This window comes from Oenanthe melanoleuca, chromosome 2, assembly GCF_029582105.1.
Source record: "Oenanthe melanoleuca isolate GR-GAL-2019-014 chromosome 2, OMel1.0, whole genome shotgun sequence".
Lineage (NCBI taxonomy): Eukaryota > Metazoa > Chordata > Aves > Passeriformes > Muscicapidae > Oenanthe > Oenanthe melanoleuca.
Genome location: NC_079335.1, coordinates 96,088,620 through 96,110,463, shown reverse-complemented (window position 1 = coordinate 96,110,463; position 21,844 = coordinate 96,088,620). Strand labels below are relative to the sequence as shown.

The 21,844-nt window shown below is 37.3% G+C and overlaps 1 protein-coding gene across 4 annotated transcripts in view; it reads right to left on the bottom strand.

Annotated features, from left to right (window-relative positions):
- SUGCT (succinyl-CoA:glutarate-CoA transferase) overlaps positions 1-21,844 on the bottom strand; it is a 315,428-nt gene that overhangs the window by 135,357 nt on the left and 158,227 nt on the right. Inside the window, exon 13 of one of the 4 annotated variants that reach the window (XM_056483690.1) lies at positions 18,119-18,406. The exons of the other annotated variants lie outside the window; for them this stretch is intronic. Coding sequence (XP_056339665.1) covers positions 18,329-18,406 — 78 coding nt within the window. The 3' untranslated portion in view covers positions 18,119-18,328. Of the gene's footprint in view, positions 1-18,118; positions 18,407-21,844 lie in introns of those variants that run through there. 4 annotated transcript variants of the gene reach the window in all.

The following is a 21,844-nucleotide window of genomic DNA, read 5'->3' as shown; positions in this document are numbered from 1 at the left end:
TTGTCTTCTCTGAAGCTGGCATAGATGATTTCAGTTATTACGAAGGCCAGATGGTCTCATTACTTTTCATTAGCTATGTGGTAAGCCAGAACTTCCTCAAGGCTTCAAATGCTTTCTCTGTGACTGGCCTAAATCACGTCAACAGAGAAAGGCTTGGGATGCTTAATTTCAGGTTTTCTTGCTTCCTTGGTCACAGCAAGATACTCATGGATTCTGCTGATCCAATCAGAAATTCCAGTTCTGAAGGCATCTGGAGGTATTCCAAGGAAGTCTGCTTTTTGTAAGGAACATTTTCAGATATTGTGAACGAGCAGCCGTAATTACAACTAAAAATGTCAGATTCCATGCAAATTTCCAAGTAAAGTGTTCACAGGTATATCAGGACTAGCTACATTCAGGTTCACATGTCACAAGAACAAGCAAATTCACTGAAATTCAGTCTGTAAGCACAATATCAAGATCTTCAGGAAAAGGCTGCCCACATGCTTGACATCCATTCAATGGTGCCTCAGCCACCAGCTTCAGAACATCACAAGTACTCTCCTTTCTTCCTCATTGTGGAAAGAGGTAAGAAGAGATGTAATTTCAATGTAATTTGCTGGTTTTTTGCAGCATTCTGTTGGATGTGGTCTGTAGGCTATTTCAAGATGAAGAACTGAGAAAATCAGTTGTATTTAAAGTGATTCTAGTAGATTTTTTTACCATGACCATTGCTAAATAGATGATGAATCATGTCTGCTACTGATCACTTGTCTTCTGTCCATTCCTGAAAACTCTTTCAGCTATAACAGATTTTATATGATCTCTTTTTGCATATTTCTGTACTGAACAGTGTACATGTTTGTTTCTATTATAACAGACATACTATCAATCCAGACAGAATTTTAACTTTCTTATGCCCTTATAGAAGTGTAGTCAGTTGGTAAGAACTATTTCAACGTGAAAAATGAAAAACCGTGACAGAGTATTCCATTCAGATCATTTTCATATGAAACAGGAAGGCCTATAGAGAAATAGGTACAAAAATAAGGAGTTTACAAATTAATAGTGATTGCTATATGTCCCTTGATATCACCTAAATCAGTTGAAACTGTTAAAGGAAAAAAAACCCAGCAACTTTCATATGGAGTGGTAAAAAAACTGCTAGTTACTTCTAAAACTCCTGACTAGCCACTCTGAATTGAATTTGTTTATACCTAAAGGACTCTACCATATTGAAGACTACTCAATGTACAGACTTCATAGATATCAAAGAAAATGATTCATTATGTTCATTATTTATATTGATTCTTTTGACTGCTCTTCAGAGGCATATGCCTAATTCAGGTTGTGAAGAACATCAGACTTTCTCATTGGAACAGCTGAGTTTAGGAGTTTCTGTTAATTTTCTCAAGCCCAAAGAACTAACTTCACTTTGTAGATGGAATTGATTATCTTATTAGCTAAACATCAATAATGTTGAAAGTCTTGCCTCTCTATTTTGGTTTTGTGTTGGTTTTTCTTGTGATTTTTTGGTTTTTTGGGGTTTTTTAAAAGTACTACAAGATGTTTGTAGGATGGATCATACTATAAATAGCTATCCTAACACAGAGATACTTTTCAGTTGTAAAATCCTTAATCCTCCCAGATGGATTATGAAGGAGGGAGCAGGAGAGGAAAAAGGAGAAGAGGAAATTATGAAGAAATGGAGTACCTCTAAAGAAACCAGTTCCACAAAGTCATAAACAGAGAAGATAAAAAGTGTTTAATTCAACACAGAGTCAACTTTTTCAATTGGGGGAAAAAAAATCCTGGCAAGAAACAAGTCCCTAGTGCTTCAATTTTTCCCCAGATAATAACCATCAGATCCTGTGCTACTTCTTATGAGCACAATTTCCTCATTGTTAGCAGCTGTTCATTGGGTAGCATTGCATAACTGGCCAGGTGCATTATGAAGGGAATGAAGGAGGAGAGGGGGTTGTCTGCCTTCAAACCATCAGATGGACTAATAATATTCTTCAATACAGCAGTAATTGGCCCACTTCCTAAGCTACAGTTGAGTTTTATTGAGTTTTACTGAATGTAAATAAATAGTGGAAGGAAAAGGACACCCACTGTCCTGGACAAAGTCAGAAATCATCAGGCATTTGTTGGGTTGTTTTTCTGACCCCATTTCCCCGGAAGTTCCAAACTGCAAAATTATGTGATCTTTTTTTTTTCCTCCTAGCTTCCTGAGGATTCCCAGGAAAGCCTTAGGGGACTGGGCCAGTCCTTCACCAGTTGCTTTGGGGGCAGGCAACAAGCTGGCTCACATGCAGCCCTGTCATACTATACACTGTAGCAGCTGATATTAAAATGAACAAACAGAAGTTATCCTGAAAGCTCTCTAAATTGACTGTTGTCAATTTGTATTTTCAACTTCTCTGTGCATTACTTAAAAGTATTTTTGATGTGATGAGCATTAATTTTTAGCAGTTTTTCCATATCAGTTCAAAAGCTACAGCTGCTACTGCACTACTTTCACTGCATATTATGAAATGGATGATTCCACCATGACTTTGCACAGGAATAATCAATGGATAAAAGTTCAGGCATATTTATAGTACTGAGAACTACTGAAATACTTTAACTTAAAGAACACTTTATCAACTGCATATTGCTCTTAATGAGAACTACTGAAATACTTGAAATTAAAAAACACTTTATCAACTGTACGTTGCCCATAATACCCTGTGCAAAATATATAAGGCAGAAAAATGACTGGCACCCAAGAAAAGAATAATAACAAGGATCAAAATACTTATGGTATATGTAAACATGGACATATCTTAAATCCAAAGTCTTCTCTGTAATGGTTGAAATTCATAGTTTTTGTTAATTTGAAACTAGCTGATTTTTTACATTATATATAATTGAAATGGGAAAATTATAAAAAAAAATCAGACTGAAACAGAACACTTTCAAGGAAAAGTCTGAAAAGGAAGATATAATCCTAAAGATCTAGCATCTAATATGTAATATGATGAAAACTGAGCATGAAAAACCTATTTTAACCCAGCTTTGACAGAGGATAATGTATCCTGCAGGATCATTTCTGCTTGTAATACAAATGTATATCAAAACTCAATGAATTGGTTTCCTTATATTATGCTGTCTGCACAGACACACTTTCATACCTTCATCAAGAACTAAATTGGGTGATTAGGGGATGAAATGTGGAGTCCCATCTGCTATATGTGGTGTCCCATGCACGTCTTGATGATCTCTAACTACATGGATCCAGATTATAAAGTTCATAATATGATAAGATTGCACATACACTGTTTTAGATTAGCTTCACTGCTTTGATCTCTCTGGAAAATAGAAAAGTACAAAAAAAGATACCCACAAACTATCATGTAAGAAATGGAAGAAACAAGTTTTAAATAAAATCTGTATTTAACACCACACCAAGATACCACACTTTCATATTTCATCCACCAAATCGTGCAAAAACTTTATCTAAATAATATTTAATCAATCCTCTACCTAAAAATGGAAAGTTTGAAAGAATTTTACCTGAAATCCTGACTTTCATATATTTTTCTATTGAATTTTTATCACTTTTATTGTATTTTTGGTTATTTTCCATCTACTTGTATGTATATTTAAAGTACACTTTTCCACTGTTAGAAATTAAAGTTTCAGGTTGCTCCCCTTTTTAGAAATCCCTGATAATGTTGCACTTGTGATGGGAACCAATAAACAGCTGTTAACAACAAGGAGTTTGTGCTTTTAAGAAGTAGCTAAATATCGGACAGCAATTCCCTTGAGAAGTACTAATGCTGAGTAGTTCACTATTGTACTTGACTCAAATGCAGACAGATTTGTCACCAAGTACGAGAATGACAGGAAGTCGTTTAACCCATTGTCTTTAACATAATTTGAATGTTTGATTGAGGTTTTCCTATTTGAATACCTAAAAGAACAGTCTAATTAATCATCTCAATTCATGTTTGTATGGCCTAATTGGCTCTTCTGGATAAAGCAGACAACAAATGCAATGCCTATGTTTCTAGGTGCTAACAACTACAGATTTACAACAATTTCTAAAGCCTAATGATAAAGATTATTCAACCTAATGTTTGATTTTGGCTCTAAAATGTTGCACCTCAAGGCATAAATAAATATTTACTGTACTACACAAGCCTTAACAAGGTCAATTTCACCTAGCTGCAATTTAAATTAGTCGAGTCTTTCATTTTAGATCATGAAATGAGTAGAAAGATTTATCTCAACCTAACCTATTTCTCCCAGTGGCCAAAGTGACTATATCCATCTTTTAACTGGATGGTTACTAAGCACTATCCTTGAGCTCTAGATTTCTAGATATCTTACTCAATACGATTGGTACCCTGCTTCAGCAGGATGCTGTCAGCCAGCTGCTACAGATCTTGACATCAGCACCTCTTTTCTCTGAGTTCATAAACATATATTTCATGTTCCACTCGCTCTGGGTTCTGGGGTGGCTATCAGAAAACCCAGCAAGCAAGTAGACTACTGGCTTAGCAAAGGAGCATGCATTAATGATTGACATGTCACTTACTTGAAACAGTCACATCCAGAGGGTAGAGGTCAATGGCTTAGAGTCAAAATGGACATCTGTGACAAGTGGTGTCCATCAGTGGTCTGCACTGGGACATGTGTTATTTGATATCTTCATTGATGACACAGTCAAAGGGATCGAGTGCACTCTCAGCAAATTTGGCAATGACACCAAGCTGGTGTCATTGAGTGAGGGGTGTGGTTGCCACACCTGAGGAATAGGATGCCATCCACAGGGATCTCAGCAGGCTCAGGAAATGGCCCTGTGGGGTTCAACAGACCAAGTGCCAGGTGCTGCACCTGGGCTGGGGCCACCCCCAGTACCAACACAGGCTGGGGATGAACAGATGGAGAGCAGCCTTGGGAGAAGGACCTGGGGGTGCAGGTGGATGAGAGGCTGGACATGACCCAGCCATGGGCACTCACAGCCAGAGAGACAAACGTGTCCTGGGCTGCCTCCAAGGCAGGGTGAGGGCGGGGATTCTGTCCCTCTGCTCCTCTCTGGTAAAACCCCACCCAGAGCACTGGGTCCAGCTTTGGACCCAGAAAGAACATGGAGCTGTTGGAGCAAGTCCAGAGGAGGATCACCAAGATAATTAGAGGATAGGAGCACCTCTCCTATGAAAAAAGGCTGAGAGAATTTGGTTTGTTCAGCCTGGAGAAGATAAGGCAGCTTCTGCTGCCTTATCTTATGCTGCCTTCCACTACATACAAAAAAGATGGAGAGGGACTTTTTACAAGAGCATATAATGACAGAATAAGGAAGAATGGCTTAAAACTGATAGTAGGTTTATATTAAACATTAGGAAAAAAATTCTTTACTGGGAGGGTGGTGAGGCACTGGAACAGGTTGCCCAGAAAAGTTGTGGATGGCCCATCCCTGGAAGTCTTAAAGATCAGGCTAGATGGAGCTCAGATCAAGCTGGTCTAGTGCAAGGTATCCCTGTGCACAGTGGGGGACTGTACTTAGATGATCTTTAAGGTCCCTTCCAACCCAGCCCATTTTATGACAACATACTAGGAAATGAAAAGGAAGAAATGATCCTCAGACTTATCTCTACCCTGTTCCCACTGAAGAATCTATTGTTTCTCTGGATGGGCTCATCAGAGAAACCATTAAAGGAATAATTGCTAGATTGTGCTGCTTTTTCATAAGAGACATATCCCAGAACAAATGCTTTATTGCAAAATAAAATAAAATAAAATAAAATAAAATAAAATAAAATAAAATAAAATAAAATAAAATAAAATAAAATAAAATAAAATAAAATTTTATATGGAGCTATTTGAGACCAGGTCACTTTGATGATAAAGGAACTGGAGTACCCTTCATATGAGAAAAGGTTCAGAGTGCTGCAAGTATTTAGTTTGGAGAGAAGTCACACCAGGGTGAATGTTATCAATAGATATAAATCCCTGCAGGAAGGGTGTAAAGAAGAGGATGATGGGGTCTTTTCAGTGGAAACCAGTAATGGAAAGAGGCAACTGGTACAAAGAGGAGGTGCTGTCTGAACAACAAGAAACACTTATTTACTGTGACAGTGACTGAGCATTGAAACAGGATGTGGAATCTGCCATCTCTGATGGATATATTTAAATCCACCAAGACATTATGCAGGGAAACTGAGCGTAGGTGACCCTTTAGCACAGGGATTGCACCAGAGGACCTCAAAAAGTCCCTTTCAACATCAATCCTTCTGTGATTCTGTAAAAGAATTCAAGATAATGCTCTCAAGTGGAGGTGGCAACACAAAGTTAAATAAATGCCATTCAAAAAAAACCCAAGTGAAGTTCCTGTTTCTGATACACATACAACCTTTGCTGCTAGTGTCACACAGTCCCTTTTTCATGCTTCCTCAGTAAAGGAAGCCTAATTGTGAAAGAAAGGGAGTGGATAAATTAGAGATTTGACTATCATTATTTCCCTCTTAGATCATCAGCTAAAATCTAGTATATATCCAAAATATTTTGAAATCACTGTGTTAGTGGTTGTTTTGTTATCTGTAATGAGTATGACTTTAATAATGGTGCATGCTCTATACTTCATAGGAACCAATGACATAACTCTGTTAAGCAGTTCTAATTTCCCCCACAATTTAAATACCATCCTCTAATTTCCATGTTTCAAACGAAAGTTGTGGCACCACAATATTACTCTCTATCTAAGAGGAATACAAATGCAAGTAAGGCCAAAGTTGTATATGAGAAACAAAATACTGGCCAGTTATTGCCTTGATCATGATTATATGCCAAAAGTAATAATAAATGGAGGATCCTAAAAATATCCTTTTAAAGTCTGAACAGGATCAAAAACATTTAAACTGCACTAGTGGAATCTTTAAAACAGGATGTTACACTTAAGGTATAATGTAATGTGTTTGTCTTTCATGGAGCAATTAATCACTGGATGGAGAAGTTAAGACCCAATCAAAATGGAAAGGTGTTTATTGCTGCAGCTGGTCATTAAATTATTTCTATAAAGCTTAAACACTGGGTTTTATTGTTTTTATTACAGATCCGCTCCTATAAAAATACATTTAAACTTCCCTTTTTAGATTTTGTGGTTAATTTCTTGTGCTTCTATTAACTAAACAAAGCCAAACCCAAAGAAACAGCATGTTATTCTGTTATCAGTGATAATAGGAACCAGAAAGATAGAAAAACATGTCACCTTGGATTCCAATATGTGTACCTTTTATCTATGGGGAAAGCCCCATGAATGATGGCAGTAACACAAAATAATCATGATGTGAATTTTTCTTTGGGTTGGAATTCCTTTCATTCAAGACAGATAGTTGATTAAAAAAGAAAATATTTCCCTAAGAAGATTCTCATGTACCCTTAAGATACATGTATATGCAGTGCTTTTAATGAAGCATTTGTCATTTTAGGCAGACACCTTGGCTAGTAGTAAAGGAATGAAAGAAACTTCTCCGCTACATTTAATCCTTCAAATGACTGGACTAAAGGAAACATCTGCAAGGAAATATCCATGGGACAGCCATCCTCTTTACTGCATTATCAAAGGATTTACTGTTTTGATTGCTTCAATGAGGTATTTTTAGCAGATGCAGGTGCTTTGTGGGATTATCTGTTTATACCCATAGGACACGTGGAGGCTCACAATTTTGATCTGAAGCAAAACCTATGGACTTGCCCAAGGGAAAAATCGAATCCCAAATTTCATCACCCCTGGACTGATTACCATGATGAATGTCATAGAACTGTCACATGGGAAATAAAATCATAGATTGAGTTTGTGTGACATTTTAGGGAAGCAAACCTGTAGCTTGAATGTTTTCTAAAGAAAATGAACAGGCTAAAAAGGGCATGCTGAACTAAAATATTGACTATATATCAATTTTGAAAAAAACTTACTAACTGCTTTAAATAGCAGAGCCGACACTTTCTGGCAATTTGGGCTGACAAAATAATGTTTATTGGAATGAGTCAAAAATATCATTTTTCCTGGTGCTGGGGCAAAGAACAGAACTCTTGTGATATGTGCACAGAGATGTTAACAGACAAAGTTTACAATTTAAATATATACGGCTGCAAACAAATGAACAGCATAACATGTACACATTGTCTTAAGAAGTAGAAGCAAATACTACCAAGATTTATTCAAGACCTTTTGAATGTGCTACATGCTTCCATTTAGCATATGCTTCAATCAAGAGGAATTAATTCCTGATAAATTCATTTACAATTATTTCAATGCTTTCCCTATGGTATTGAATCTGTAATTTCTTCCCCTAGTATCTGAATGTAATTTGTTCTCAGCTGCAGCTAGAATTCAGAAAAATTATTCTTGAGTATTAACCTTCTAGGAATAGCTTTGTTACTTTGATTCATAAACAGCGTTAAGGGTAGTAAACACACACATAAATCAGAATTGCAAACTAGTATAGTCCATTATTTGAGATTTTAAGGAAAAAATATTCTCAGGCCATAAAATTTCAGGGTGGAAATGGACAGTAATCTAACATTAGGAAAAGAGAAGTCAGCAAAGTCTCTTCCGTAGTGCAAAAAGCATGATTTTAGCCTTTTGGAAACATTTTTTGGAGTATAAGAAAAAAGTTACATATTGGACATCACATTGCTTATGGGAAAAATAGAGTGGATTAAACCACACCTGGTTGAAAATGGAAAAACTGTACTTGAAATGTCTGCAGAGCTCATTAGTACCTTGATACCAAATGATTCAAAGCTATCTTTGGCTTTGACTCAAGATGCTGTCCTAAGCATGGTGTCACAATAACAATCCAAAAAGCTCCACAGATGTATACTAGAAAATGATAGTGCCTCATTAATTACCAAAGTAAAAACTTGCTAAATAGAGGCCCATTTTTAGAAAATAAAAAAGAAACAGACTGTTAAAACCAGATGGGAAATAGACTATAGTGGCCAATCATTACCTTTACATTTGCAACCAAGAATGAGTATGCCAGAACAGTTTGTTCATTTGTATTAGGAATTCCATAGTTATATCACGGCATTTGGTTTTAATGGAAGTTCTTTATAATACATAGAACATTTTATTAAAAAAAAAAAAACTGAGTCAATAATGCATAATCTAAGCGAGGCCTTTGGTCAGCTTTATAGTACGATAGCAATGAATTGATAATTATGCCTATGTGCAATACATACAACACTACACCGCTACTTGAACTTCTCACTGTGAAAGGTAATGCTAAAAGCTTTACAATGCTGACCAGCAGCACTGCTTTCTTCCTCATCTTCTGTTTTGAAAATCATATTCAAAGTTTAAGATTTACAAGTTCATAGTGCAATGGTTAGTGGGAGGGGTGCAGGGAGGGGTAGAAGTCCATTAGAAAAATAACAGAAAAGCACTTGATTGCCATGGACCTGAAAATTGAAAATTTTACTACCCAATAGTTTCCTTCATACCACAAAAATCCATGACAATAGGGACACTCTTTGATTTCTCATCACAGCTATCATCTATCATAGCTATCAACTCTGGCTGAGACAGGCCAGAAGAATTGCAACCTAGTTACGTCTTTTAAATTGAATCACTAATGATTACTTTCTGATAACCTTTTAATTACTTTTTCTACTCTAAAAGTAGTCTACTTCCAAACCAATTTTTCTGGGGTTTTTTTTTGACTCACAGCCTGCATCTCTATTTTTAACAGACATCATTAAAAAATGAACTGAGTTGACGGAATGATTTTTGTAAACTACGACTAGAATCGTATGTTGAGACAGAGAATTGCTGTTAATTTCCCCTTATACCATTAACTTTCTTTAAATTATTTCAATGCCTTCATTGATTTATTCCTATATTTGGAAAGAAGAATAGACCTTGTACCCACTTAAGTCTACTGTGTGTCAAAGTTAAACTACACAATATATTAATGAGAAGAAAACTGCTGAATCTCTAAGTCTATAATCTCCTATATCTTCAAGCCTATTTGACTGCTCAGAATCATATTCTTTCCCAATAAAAGACTTTTTACAATCAGAAAATACTGCCATAAACCTCAATACATGTATTTCAATAATCTAACTCATACCCGAATAGATATTAGTTAATGTAAATCTAACAACAGCTGCTGCAATTGGAAGAATGTGTGGGCTATTTGCACCAAGTAATGTTTGAGATACTAAAGAGGGCCTTGTCCTGGTTTTAAAGACAGGTGTCTGCCAAGGAAGATGGGAAACCTCCCCAGGATGGAAAATAACAATTCTTTACTAGTATGTGTAACAAGGTAAACAACAGCTACAGCATGCACAGCAGAAAGAAACCCCCCAGGCGCAGTGCCAGCCTTCTCTGGGCTGTGGGGCCCTTTCCCCTCTGGTGCAGTTCCAGTCACAGCCGCCAGGGGCGCTGGTGGCTCCCGGCCGGGCAGGGCGGGTGCGATGATTCCCCCGCGCCTGCAGGGGGCGCTGTGGGCGGGCCCAGCCCCTCTCTCCACACGGCAATGGCGGCACAGCCGGGGGAAGGGATGGAAAGGGGATTCCTTTACAAACCCACGGGGGGCAGCTGGTCCCTGTGCCCCTATGGATAGAGAAATGGACTGTAGTAGGAACCTCAGAGCAGCAGGCTAGAACAGCAGAGGTGGGCACACCCAGGGTGGCAAACAAAGTGTAGCAGAAACTCGACAGCTAGCAGGAGCTGCAGGGGGTTGGGCAGACGCAGGGTCTCAAAGAGTAGCCAAAAAACAAAGCAGCAGCAGAAAAAAGCAAGGCTGGACAGGAGCAGCTGGGCTCCTGCCAACAGCCAAGAGACACTCCCTTGGTGTGGGAGGGGAAGGGGTTAGGGTCCTGGATTTTCCCCTGCAGCACCCGAGTGAGATCAGACGCTGAAAAATAAAAAAGGTCCCAATTCAATGGCTGCTCTTATGAGCAAAGGCTCACTCACTGTCAGAGAAGCAGTAGAACGGTTGGACTCCCTGGTGGCAGTAGCAACATGACCATTCCTCTCTGGTCCTGGGAGCGAGAGAGAGCAAGGAGCTGAGCCCAGCCCCTCTCCCCTCAGCCAAAATCCCACAATATCTCTGCCTTTCCCAAGAGAAAGCCCCCCACCTAGGAGGGTAGCAACTGCACCCGTCCCCCAGCCACATCCTTCATCTCTTAAGTATCAGTCATTCCCATCTTTTAGGCAACAAATAGGAGAAAATTCCCTGAGAAAAAGAAAAGGGGAAAAAAAGGAAAAATCCTAGCCTCCAATAGGCCTTGACTTGTTGTTCTTCTTGTATCAATGTTCATAAAACAATATATCACCTTCAGCTTTTGCTGTTTGAATCTGTGTTTCAGTTTTGGGAGTGACAGGGCCTAACAAAAAAAAATAGCTCCATTTCCCTCAATATAGGATCCAAAACCTATAATTCTAACTGTAGATTTTCTTCTTTCTGGAAAAGAGAGTCTCATGGGAAAATGCAAACTTGTATATTTCTTCAGTCATTGCAGAAATGCACAATTTTTGTGCTTCCACTATGGAAAAATGAGTTAAACGATACTAAGACATTTCATCCACATTTACTCCTGGGAAGCTACAAATTTAACAAAGATAGCAAGTTAGCTAAGCTAAAGTCTTGTGTAATGCTAAACAGAGTTAATTAACCAATTTCTGCCAAAACAAATTTTGAATGCTTTCTTCCCCATTGTGGTTTATACTTACAGACTCTAGCCATTCTCATGGATCTAGCCAGACCTACCATACCAACCCAAATATAAGGTGACTTCAAATGTAAGACAAATTCAGAACCCTCATTTTTCAAAGGCTACACAGAAAAATCAGCAAAATTTATTAATAAAAAACCAAATTATCTCCTGAAACTTTTTAGACCATCTTCTTCAGCCTCAGCTTCCAAAGTTCATCCTCCTCACGGTCAGCTTGCCAGGCATGCCAGTGTCTGTCTGCACATCTAATTGAGCTTTTCTCATGCAGGGCCTGGACCAATTGCGCCAGCTGTGCACGTCCACAGCTGGAACTGGACTTTGGCAGAGCAAACAGATGAGGAAGGTTGACAGGTGGACTAATTCCAAGCTCTCCAAGCAACATAGCAGACTACCAAAATTTACCTTTTTTCAAACACCTTGAACTAAGTGGGCCTAGGCTGCTGCCTGCACTACCCCTGCCTGTGTGAGGCTAGAAAATTCAGACGGCTCATCATATAAATGGAGTTTGAAAGGAGGCCAGACAGTGAATTCACAGAATCACAGAATATTCTGATTTGAAGGGACCCACAAATCCAACTGTTAAGTGAGTGGCCAATACAAGGATGGAACACATAACCTTGGTATGATAAGCACCGTGTTCCAACCAGCTGTGTTAATGTCACCCAAGTCATGCCTCATCAATACAGGAGTTAGTTGTGGGACTTTGTACCTTTAGTTTTGCCTTTCAAACTTCATAGAAATGTAATGGAGTACCGCTAAAATTGTACTAATAAAAGTAGTACTTCTACACTTTGCCAAGCATGAGAAATATTTTTACTTCTTTTACTCCCCACCCTGCCCCCCTTCGAATTATATCTAAGCAAGTATGGTATTATATCACTCCCATGATCTGTCGCTTCCAGAATCAAGCTTTTAATCTTTGAGTTAAGTCCATTATAATTCTTTCATTAGTTGCTCATTTGCTGTTTTCTTAATTTCCCTTCAGACCTATGACTGTTGTTTAACAATTTTCATAAATGCCATGGTCATATCCCAGCTAAGGGAATATAAGAACAATTCTGCACTTACTACCCATGTAATGACTACCAAGGTGAACTGACCTACAAAGACTAAGATGCTAATTAAATCCTCCAACTCTGGAAATAACAGAAGTCAGTTCACAGACAGGCATATAAAGCTATAAAAACCTCCTTGTACAGTACTATCTACCTCCTTATACCAGTGCCAACTCAACTGTGAAAATAAATTCAAGACGTTGGATATGACCCTCCACATTCTCAGAATTCACTGATTATCTGTCTGGTATTCTAGTTGTTGTGCACAGCTTCTTCAGGATAATTGGCAGAAAGTAGTCAAGTATACGCTTATTAATTTCCAAAGTAAAGTTAATATCATTTCTTATGATCAGAATTTTCTGGGAAATACATGATCACAAGTGAGAAAACTTAACCTGTGGAATATAAAAATCAGCTGATCTCTGAGTGAAATCTGTGATTCCAACGAAGCAATTAAATTTTTTAGATAATGTTATTTGCATATAAAGTGGAAACTTTCCACAAAGAAAGGACAAGGACTGCTTGTTCATGAGATTCCATGAAGACCCTGATCATGCCAAAGTCATTTCCCTTTACAGTCAGGTGGGCTAACACCTGGCAAACAGCAGTAAGGGGTAAACATTTTAGTTTTGGTATATTAAAAATGTAAGTGATTTCTTAGATAGTATCTCAGAAATTTAATGACTACAGTGTGGCCCGGAAATGAGCTGTAATGAACATCATTGAATCATTTCATCTTTAAATGCAGCAAGAACAAAGCCTAATAATTACCCACAGCAGCTTAAATTGAGAAAACCACAAATGAATTGGCCTTTTAAAGTCAGGGATAAGGCTAAGAAAAGTTTCAGCCAAAGGCTAAAAGAGTTAACTTAGGCTTCTGAATGTTGGACTCCTGCTTTCTAAGCACTGGCTCAGAGGTTTCTCATTCAAATTGATGGCAGAAAAGCCAGCATGCTTTTATCAGACTTTAGTGTTTATAGAAGCAATACAAAACAGGATTTTGTTAAATGCATATATTATGCCAGATCAAACTATAAATTGAACCATCTGTGTCCAAGTTAATCTCAGATACAGCAAGGAGATTATTTCAATTGTGTGTTTCCTTTTGTGACCTTTTTAGATGCAGCTTTGTTTGAAAGGGGGAAGAGATAATTTTCTTAACTTTTTATTTCTAAGCAACAATGCCAATAGTCCAGTACAACAGCAATATCTTTTAAAATCACCCAGCTGAATAGCAAAAATCCTTTAGTAATTTCCCAGTATTGTTATTTAGGGAGCTCTAAAAAATAAACTATAGTCATATAAATAGAGGCATGTAGTTTTAAGCATGCTACAAGCCATTCATGACATAAGTATTCAATTAAAACTGCTTTTATGAGCAATAATCACATTCTGAAAAGGCAAACATGAACGGTTTGCGGATATAGCCATAATGTCTGCAAAATTGACTTTTAAAAAAAGCAGGTAAACAAAGTTCCATCTCTCTGCTACTTAAATAAAAGATTTTTTAATTCTTTTGGCCCTGCCTTCAGGACACAAGGGACAGGAAGGAAGATTAATAATTAATTTTTTTGTTATTTAAAAAAATAAGGAAATTATTTGTCTTTATGCATTAATATTATCCAAAAAAGAATCTCATTTTAACTGAAACTATGATTACAATAAACAAATTTCATTTGCGGAAGTAATAGAACAGAACAGCTGTAGTTTCCAACAGTATAAATCTGGTTAACTGGCAACAGCATAGCACTTTAAAGAAGACAGAAACTTTTAGCTTTACAGGTCACCTCATATTTAATCTTGAGTTGCAAGTAATTTAGGATAAAATTTCATGTTATCTACCTCTCCTTCAGAAGTACATGTTGGGTTAAGACCCACTCTTAAAGAAGTGGAGATCTAGAAGCCATAGATCAACTGGATTTTTAAAATTGACTTGAAGTAGGACACAATAACATCCCATCTCCTTTCATTTATTTTGACTTGGGTAGCAGGGTGATATACAGATTTATCATGACTGTCTGAAGGGATGCTTTGCTTGTGACACCTGAGGAAGTAGAGCATCAGAATCTATAACCTCTGATAGATGACTTTTTAGATTCTCAGATTTTGGGGAAAATTTTTCAATTTCCAAGTGCTTGGAAAATTTATTGGGAAAGAATGCAGGGGATCTTACATAATTCTGTCTGAATTTTCTCAAATCAATTATGTTTTACATAAGAAAAATTAAAAAATTACTAAAAATACAGTTTCCACTGAAAAAATTATTTCAGTCAAAACTGAAACAAAATTAAAAGCAGGCTAATTATGTGAATTAAATCCAACTTCACCTTTTCAAAATGACAGTCTGAAATCTATTGGTTTCAGATCCTGTACCTCAAAGCAAGTTACAAGGTCAATGATTGCCTTGGTGTTACGTTAAATGGAGCTCCATATCCATAGATACTTCTAAAACATACATTTTTAGGAAAAGTTTTGCTATTGAATAGCTTTGCCCTCCTGTTTTATGTTGAAGAAAGTGTCACCTTTATATCACAGAAACATGGTGGGGGGGAAATCCACATTTTCTGTAGAAATCCACTACTGAAAGTGATACATTCAGAATGCAATACTAGCACTGAACTAAAAAGATTCTGGCAATATCCAGTAGGGCAATGGTTATTCAGGGGAAACAAATAGCTCCATGATCCACTCACAGTTTGCAAAGAGACATCTTATATAATAGTTATGCACCCACCCTGGGAAACTAAGGTGCTCGAATACCTCTCAGAAGTGCCTGTATACCAGGGCACATAGTATGGGGAACAAACAGGAAGATTTGGAGATCTGTGTGCAGTCACAGGGCTTCATCTCATCACGTTTACAGAGACATGGTGGGACAGACAGCTTGCATGATTGTAATGCAATGCTTTCAGGAGAGACAGAACAGAAAGACATATGGTGGAGCTGCCCTTTGCATAAAGGAACTCCTGGAATGCATGGAGCTTCACTTTAAGGGAGGATGATGAACTACTCAAGAGTTTCTTGATTAGCATAAAAGTGCAGACTAATGAGGGTGCCACAGTTGCCATCTATTACAAGCCACCTGATCAGGAAGTGTGTAAGACCTTTTACAGACAACTGGAAGCAGCCTCAGGGACACACTCTGGTTCTTATAGGGGGTTCAACCGCCCTGACATCTGCTGGAGAAGCCACGCAGCAAAGTACAAACTCTCTAGGAGGTTCCTGGAAAGCACTGCCAGTACCTTTCTGATACAGGTGGTAGAAGAACCAGCAGGGAATGATGTGCAGCTCAAACAAAAAAGGAGGGCCTGGTTGGAGATGTGAAGTGAGCAGCCTTGGCTGCAGTGACCATGAGGTCATGATATCCAGCATCCTGCAAGGAGGAAGCAGGGTACTCAGTACAATCACAGCCCCAGACTACAGGAGAACTAACTTTGTTCTTTTTGAGGACCTTCTTGGAGGAATCCCATGGCACTTGTTATGTAAAGCTTGCTGAAAAAACTGTGTTGGCATTTAGAGAAGCACAACCACCTCCAAAAAACTGGATGTTGAGTCAGCTCCACAACTTATGACCACATCTATAAGCATAAAGCAGCATCTAAATCAGAATTATATTTATGCCACTTTTTCTCATTTTAGATCAAACACAAAACCCATGAGTTTCCATTGCTCTAGATTGTCCAGAGATCTATATCAAGATCTACAAATCTCTTGCACCAAAGCAGTATTCAGCACTATTTTACCTTGAACTAAAATGGACAGAATACATAAAGAATTAGTTACAACCTGAAGTTTTCAAGGGTGTCAATTGATGGAAGCTAGTCACTCTGCAGAACTCAACACTTTCCACCACCTTCTAATATATGTGAAACAAAATTCTTTGACCTTACTGTACCAAAATGCAGCTAAAATAAAATAAACACAACCAAAATCAAAAATATGAAATCGTACATTGTTCTTAAGGCATCAATCTCTTCCTCAGCAGAAGATAATCAATGAAAAACTTGTGAAGGATGTTAATCACTTTGCTTAATGTTGAACTGAAAGGTTCTCAGCTAAGAAAAAAGAAGGTAGAAGATTTTGAATACATTAATAAAAAAATATAAGTCTGTGAGGATAGTACAGGGTCCAGCAACCCATAAAGCAAAACCTGATACTAGCATTCTTCAAAGCCATTTCCAAAGTGTTAAAAAAACCTCTTACATGTAAAGAAATAGTCATAGCACATTTTCTGTCACTTACTTGCTTTCCTCTGAATTAAAGAAAAATAAAATGACTGCTGAAATGCTTCAGTTCCAAGTCAATAGTCATCTATTCTGACAACTATATAACCAGTCTATCAGGATTTTCAGTTTTTGCCTAGCAGCCTTGGGGTTTTAACAAAAGCTTGTTATTTATGTGCACAGAGTTTAGACAGTAAAGCTGGAGCTTTTCTGAGTCTTTGGATCAATTTTAAATGTGTTTTTTTTTTCTCATCTGTTCAAAGGTGATGGCCTATATCCATCAATCCATCTTTCCTAGGTAATTTTAAAACCACAAATTGAAAATTAATTGGTCTCTTGATTTATCACAGGTCCTTCCATATACAGACAAGAATATAAAATCAGAGGAAACTATCAGGAGAATAACATATTCTTTCCTTAAATATATAATCAAGCACAAAGATGATAAAATTACAGGGGATACCATTTTCCTTTAGTCTTGAAATAAAGGAAATATCAATTCAGCCTGACAGCATATCAGATGTTTCCCACTTACCAATCCTGTTGTTTTCCCGCCCTACACCTCATCACTACTATTTCAGCAATTAAGACTAAACAGACTTTTGTGATGTGTAAGTGATCAGATGTCCTTCACTGCCACAGCTGGAGCCTTCACCCAATCCACTTGGTCACTACCAGTAAGTAGTGCTAATGAAACAAGTGTCAAGCCCATAGGTGGTAAAACCTTCTGAGGTCAAATCTATACTGTGACAGCGAAATGAATTAAAATTTATCCTGAGCAAAGATGGAGCATAGGGCTTGAGGAATAAGGTTGGCAAGTGGCAAAATACCCAAAAGCAGTTACTGACCAGTAGCTCCCTCCGTTTACTTCAAAGAGCACATCTTTATATTGTTTCACTTAGTTCCTTTGAAAGGAAAACCACAAAATGTCTCCTTTTGAGAATAAAAGCATCCACATCGCATGCTAGAATGAAACACTTATGAAGTTTTACTGTCACTTCTTTTGCCAATGGCCGTTTTGTCAGAAAAAAAAATTCCAAGTTTTAAACTCAAAGCAGTTTTAGTCTCTAGCAGGATTTGTAACTGTACATATAGTTAACCTCAAGAGGCTCAAGAACACTCTGCGGTCCACAGTGGCTAAAAGCAGAAGAGATGCCACAATCAAACTACGAAAGCACAGGCAGTGCTGGCTGAAGAAGAAACACAGCAGAGCATTGAGAATACACTGCCCTTGGGTAGTATCTGTTGAGAGATAGAAGGGGTGGGAAGGATGTAGGCTGCATTTGCCTGCACAATGCATGAGGGAATGCAGTAGCAGGTACTTGACATATCCTCCCTCTATTGCAGGACAGTTTGAATTCCCCTGATGCCATAATTTGCTACAACTCCAATCTGTGTTTCCAATGAACTAGAGTCCTGAAAGGGAAAAAGAAAAAAAAAAAAAAAAAAAGAAAGAAAAAAAGAAAGAAAAATTCTCAGTTAAACCTAATTTGAGCTGGTTTTGAAATTTCAAAAAATGTAATCATAACCCCTTCAAAATTAGATGCATTTCCTGCTTCTAAATAAAACAAGAAAGATCATTCCCAGAATACTATAAGAATGGTTGTTAAAGCACAATCAGAAGAAGAAAAGGTCAGATGCTTTACAAGAAAGTACATTATGAAGTTTCCAGTATGATTTTACAAACTTTGTAGAATCCAAACATTTTCTAACATAATTCAAACTTTTAATAACAATAAAATAACAATACTTAACAATACTTAACCCCCTTTTGGGGGTTGAATAAATACACTAGAGTATTCCAGAGAATAATAAAGATGGAAGCTGGTTATTTCCAGTTTTGACCTTTAGTCTGAATCAGATAAAATTACTTTTTACATTTTAAGGGGTATTTCTGGGTTTCTTCAGGTGAATCTACAGATAAACAGTTTAGTGATTACTTGGCAGAGTATCAGTTATTTTGCATTGCCCAGTTATGTGACCTTGTTTTTGTTGAACACTGTTTTGTGTGTATTGCTTTGCAGATTTAATGTCATTTCAGAATTGTTCAGGTTTTTGATGTCAACATAAAAAAAACTACACTGCACAAGAGAGTGGAAGACAAACCACAAAACTTGCAGTTTTTCATGTAGACATTCAAAGTCCTTTACAGTTATCTATGTGTGATTTCTCTCAGCCCTGCCTCTATACTCTGCATACTCCTGCCATTCTTACAATCCCAGTATCAGGACCAGGCTATTGGGTGTGAGTCTGTGACTCAACTACCTTTACTCCTTACAGTCAACAAAACCCACACGTGCTCTCCTTTGCTACCTTCAAAGCATGACAGGAGGGTGGAAAGCACACTACCACCTTGGGGATAACCTCGTGTTTTCCACAAGTTAGTAGCTTTTTGCTTTGTTAGACTGGTTTGACAGAAATACAGAGATCTCTGAGGTTTATTGGGGTTGCACAGCTTGAAAGAGCCATCTGACGAGTATAACAAACATTAAACAGGCAGAGGCCCAGCAACAGGTTACCATGGTGCAGGAAGAGAGGAGGATTACAAGCTATTCAGTTGGAGGAGGGAACAGGGTGGGGAAATTGTGTTTCATTACTAATACATTGTCCAAATCACCTAAACTACCTTCTTCATTCAACCAATTCCTTGTTGAACACTGGCTCATAAAATAAAGCACTCTCCCTTTATATCTCTCTATTTATGACACAAATGAGGATAGTTGGAGATTTTGAGGGGGGGGGAGGGGAAAGAAAGGAAAGAAATCTTAACCAAAATGTGACCTTAGCAGATGCAATTCAATCTGATTTCCACTACATTAGCCTACGGATGCTTATGCAACTGCATAGCACAGCAACTGAGAGACAAAACAATGGAAGTTTTAAAGCTTTATTTATTGCTCATTCCCAAAACATTCAATCGCCATCATGCTTCAACTGCCAAATCTAAATTAGAGAGTTAAAAAAAAAAAAAAAGTGCTCTTCAGGGGAACATTAAAGCTCTATAGAGAGGTGCAAGCTCAAGGAGATGGAGTATCTGGCTAGAGACCAACTCGCCTATAAGTCCAGACCAAGTGGACCCATATGGATAGATTTTAGAAAATTTTAAGTGGTTACAAGTAGAAAGATTCCCTCTCTTCCATGTTCAGCCTCCTTTTTTGGCATTAGTAATTAAACTGTACTTACTGCTATTAGCAGATTACAGAAATTTCCAGAATCTAAACAATTTTCATATAATCTAATCACTTCCTTATTTATTCATGTTTACCCACAATTTCCCTCCTCTTTCAGCTGATTGCTATGTAATATTACAAAGCATAACAAAAGCTGATTGCTACTAATTAACTACACCAGGGCAGTACATTAAGCTCCTCTTCCAAAAACACAAGGAAAATACATCAAATCTCAGTCTAAAGGTTTAGAGCAATTAGCAAAGTAAAAAGTAAAAAAGATTACCACTGAAGTTTTTTTATGTGCTACATCTACAAATTGCTAGAAACATTTAATAATTTTCACTTTTGCTAACATAATTACTCTATACAATGTTTGGCAACTAAGTTCTAAGTCTGTGCTAGTGATCAATAATACATTTAAACTCTCACAAAAACAATTGGCACAAACCACACATTTGTAATTTGTGCAGCTTTCTTTCCCTCTATTTTCTTACTCTGTATGCAACTGTGCACTGCTTCCTTTCTTTACTCCTATCCAGCTAGTGGACACTTGCAGGACATTGTTCAAACTGTTAATACCAAAATCTCATAGAGTACCTTCCAAAAGCCAGGATTTATCACAGATATCTATTGTAGAGGAAACTGCTCATTTACTTTGGTTGTAAATTTTCTTTTTTCCCATCAGTACTTTGCAGAGGAAATAAATTTGGGGATCAAATTATGTTAGACCATTACATGCTTTCTGATCTATCTTTTGTATAAAATGAAAAGTAATCATTTTTATACTTCCTAAACATGTGTTTACTTCCTAAAAATTAAAGAATAAAAAATAAGAATGAGACAGAGATAGATATTAAAAACAAAGCAAAACCAAACAAAAACAAACCCAAAAAAGCACACCACACCAACTAATCCCCTTTCTAGTGAATTTGAGAGGCCTTCAGTTCAAGAGATTAGTATCTTCTTCTCTGACACAAATTTTATATAATACTATAGTATTATACACACATATGAATAAATACGTAAGTACAAATTATAAAAACACACCATAGAGATTAAGTACTATATCTATTTTCCAAAAAGAAAACTGTATTTCACAGAAGTTGTTCATCACAAAGAATAATATTATTGCATTCCAATTGCTCATAGAGTTAGTTAACACATGGAAAAAACACAGTGGAGACTAAGAATATTCTACCAGTGGTACCTGGTTAATGATATGAGCCAACCTTGAATTGTGCTTAGCGTTTATTTTACATTTCCTCCCATCGCAACACAAAAATTTCTGAACTTCGACACATCTTCAGTTAGCATCTCATCATAAATTAACTTCAATATGTTCTTTCTTATGTTAACTAACACACCTTTTTACCTTTTGGGATGCACTGTTAAGTGAATTTCCTAATGTCAAACAGCACATCACCCTCAAAACCAAATTGGAATCCATAATATTCCTGGACAGATTTATGCTTACTCCCTCAGATACCACAGTCTCCTACACAGCATGCAGTAAAGATATGTCTGCATGGTTAAGGTGGAAAATAAACCCCTCAAGAAAGGAAAAAAATAAGATAGCTGGAAGAAGAAAAGGGAGCAGGATGCTAACCCAGTGGAAGCTGGACTATGATTCAAAATGAGGTATGTTCCCTATAAAAGAGTGTTACTGATAAAAACATTGCACAGA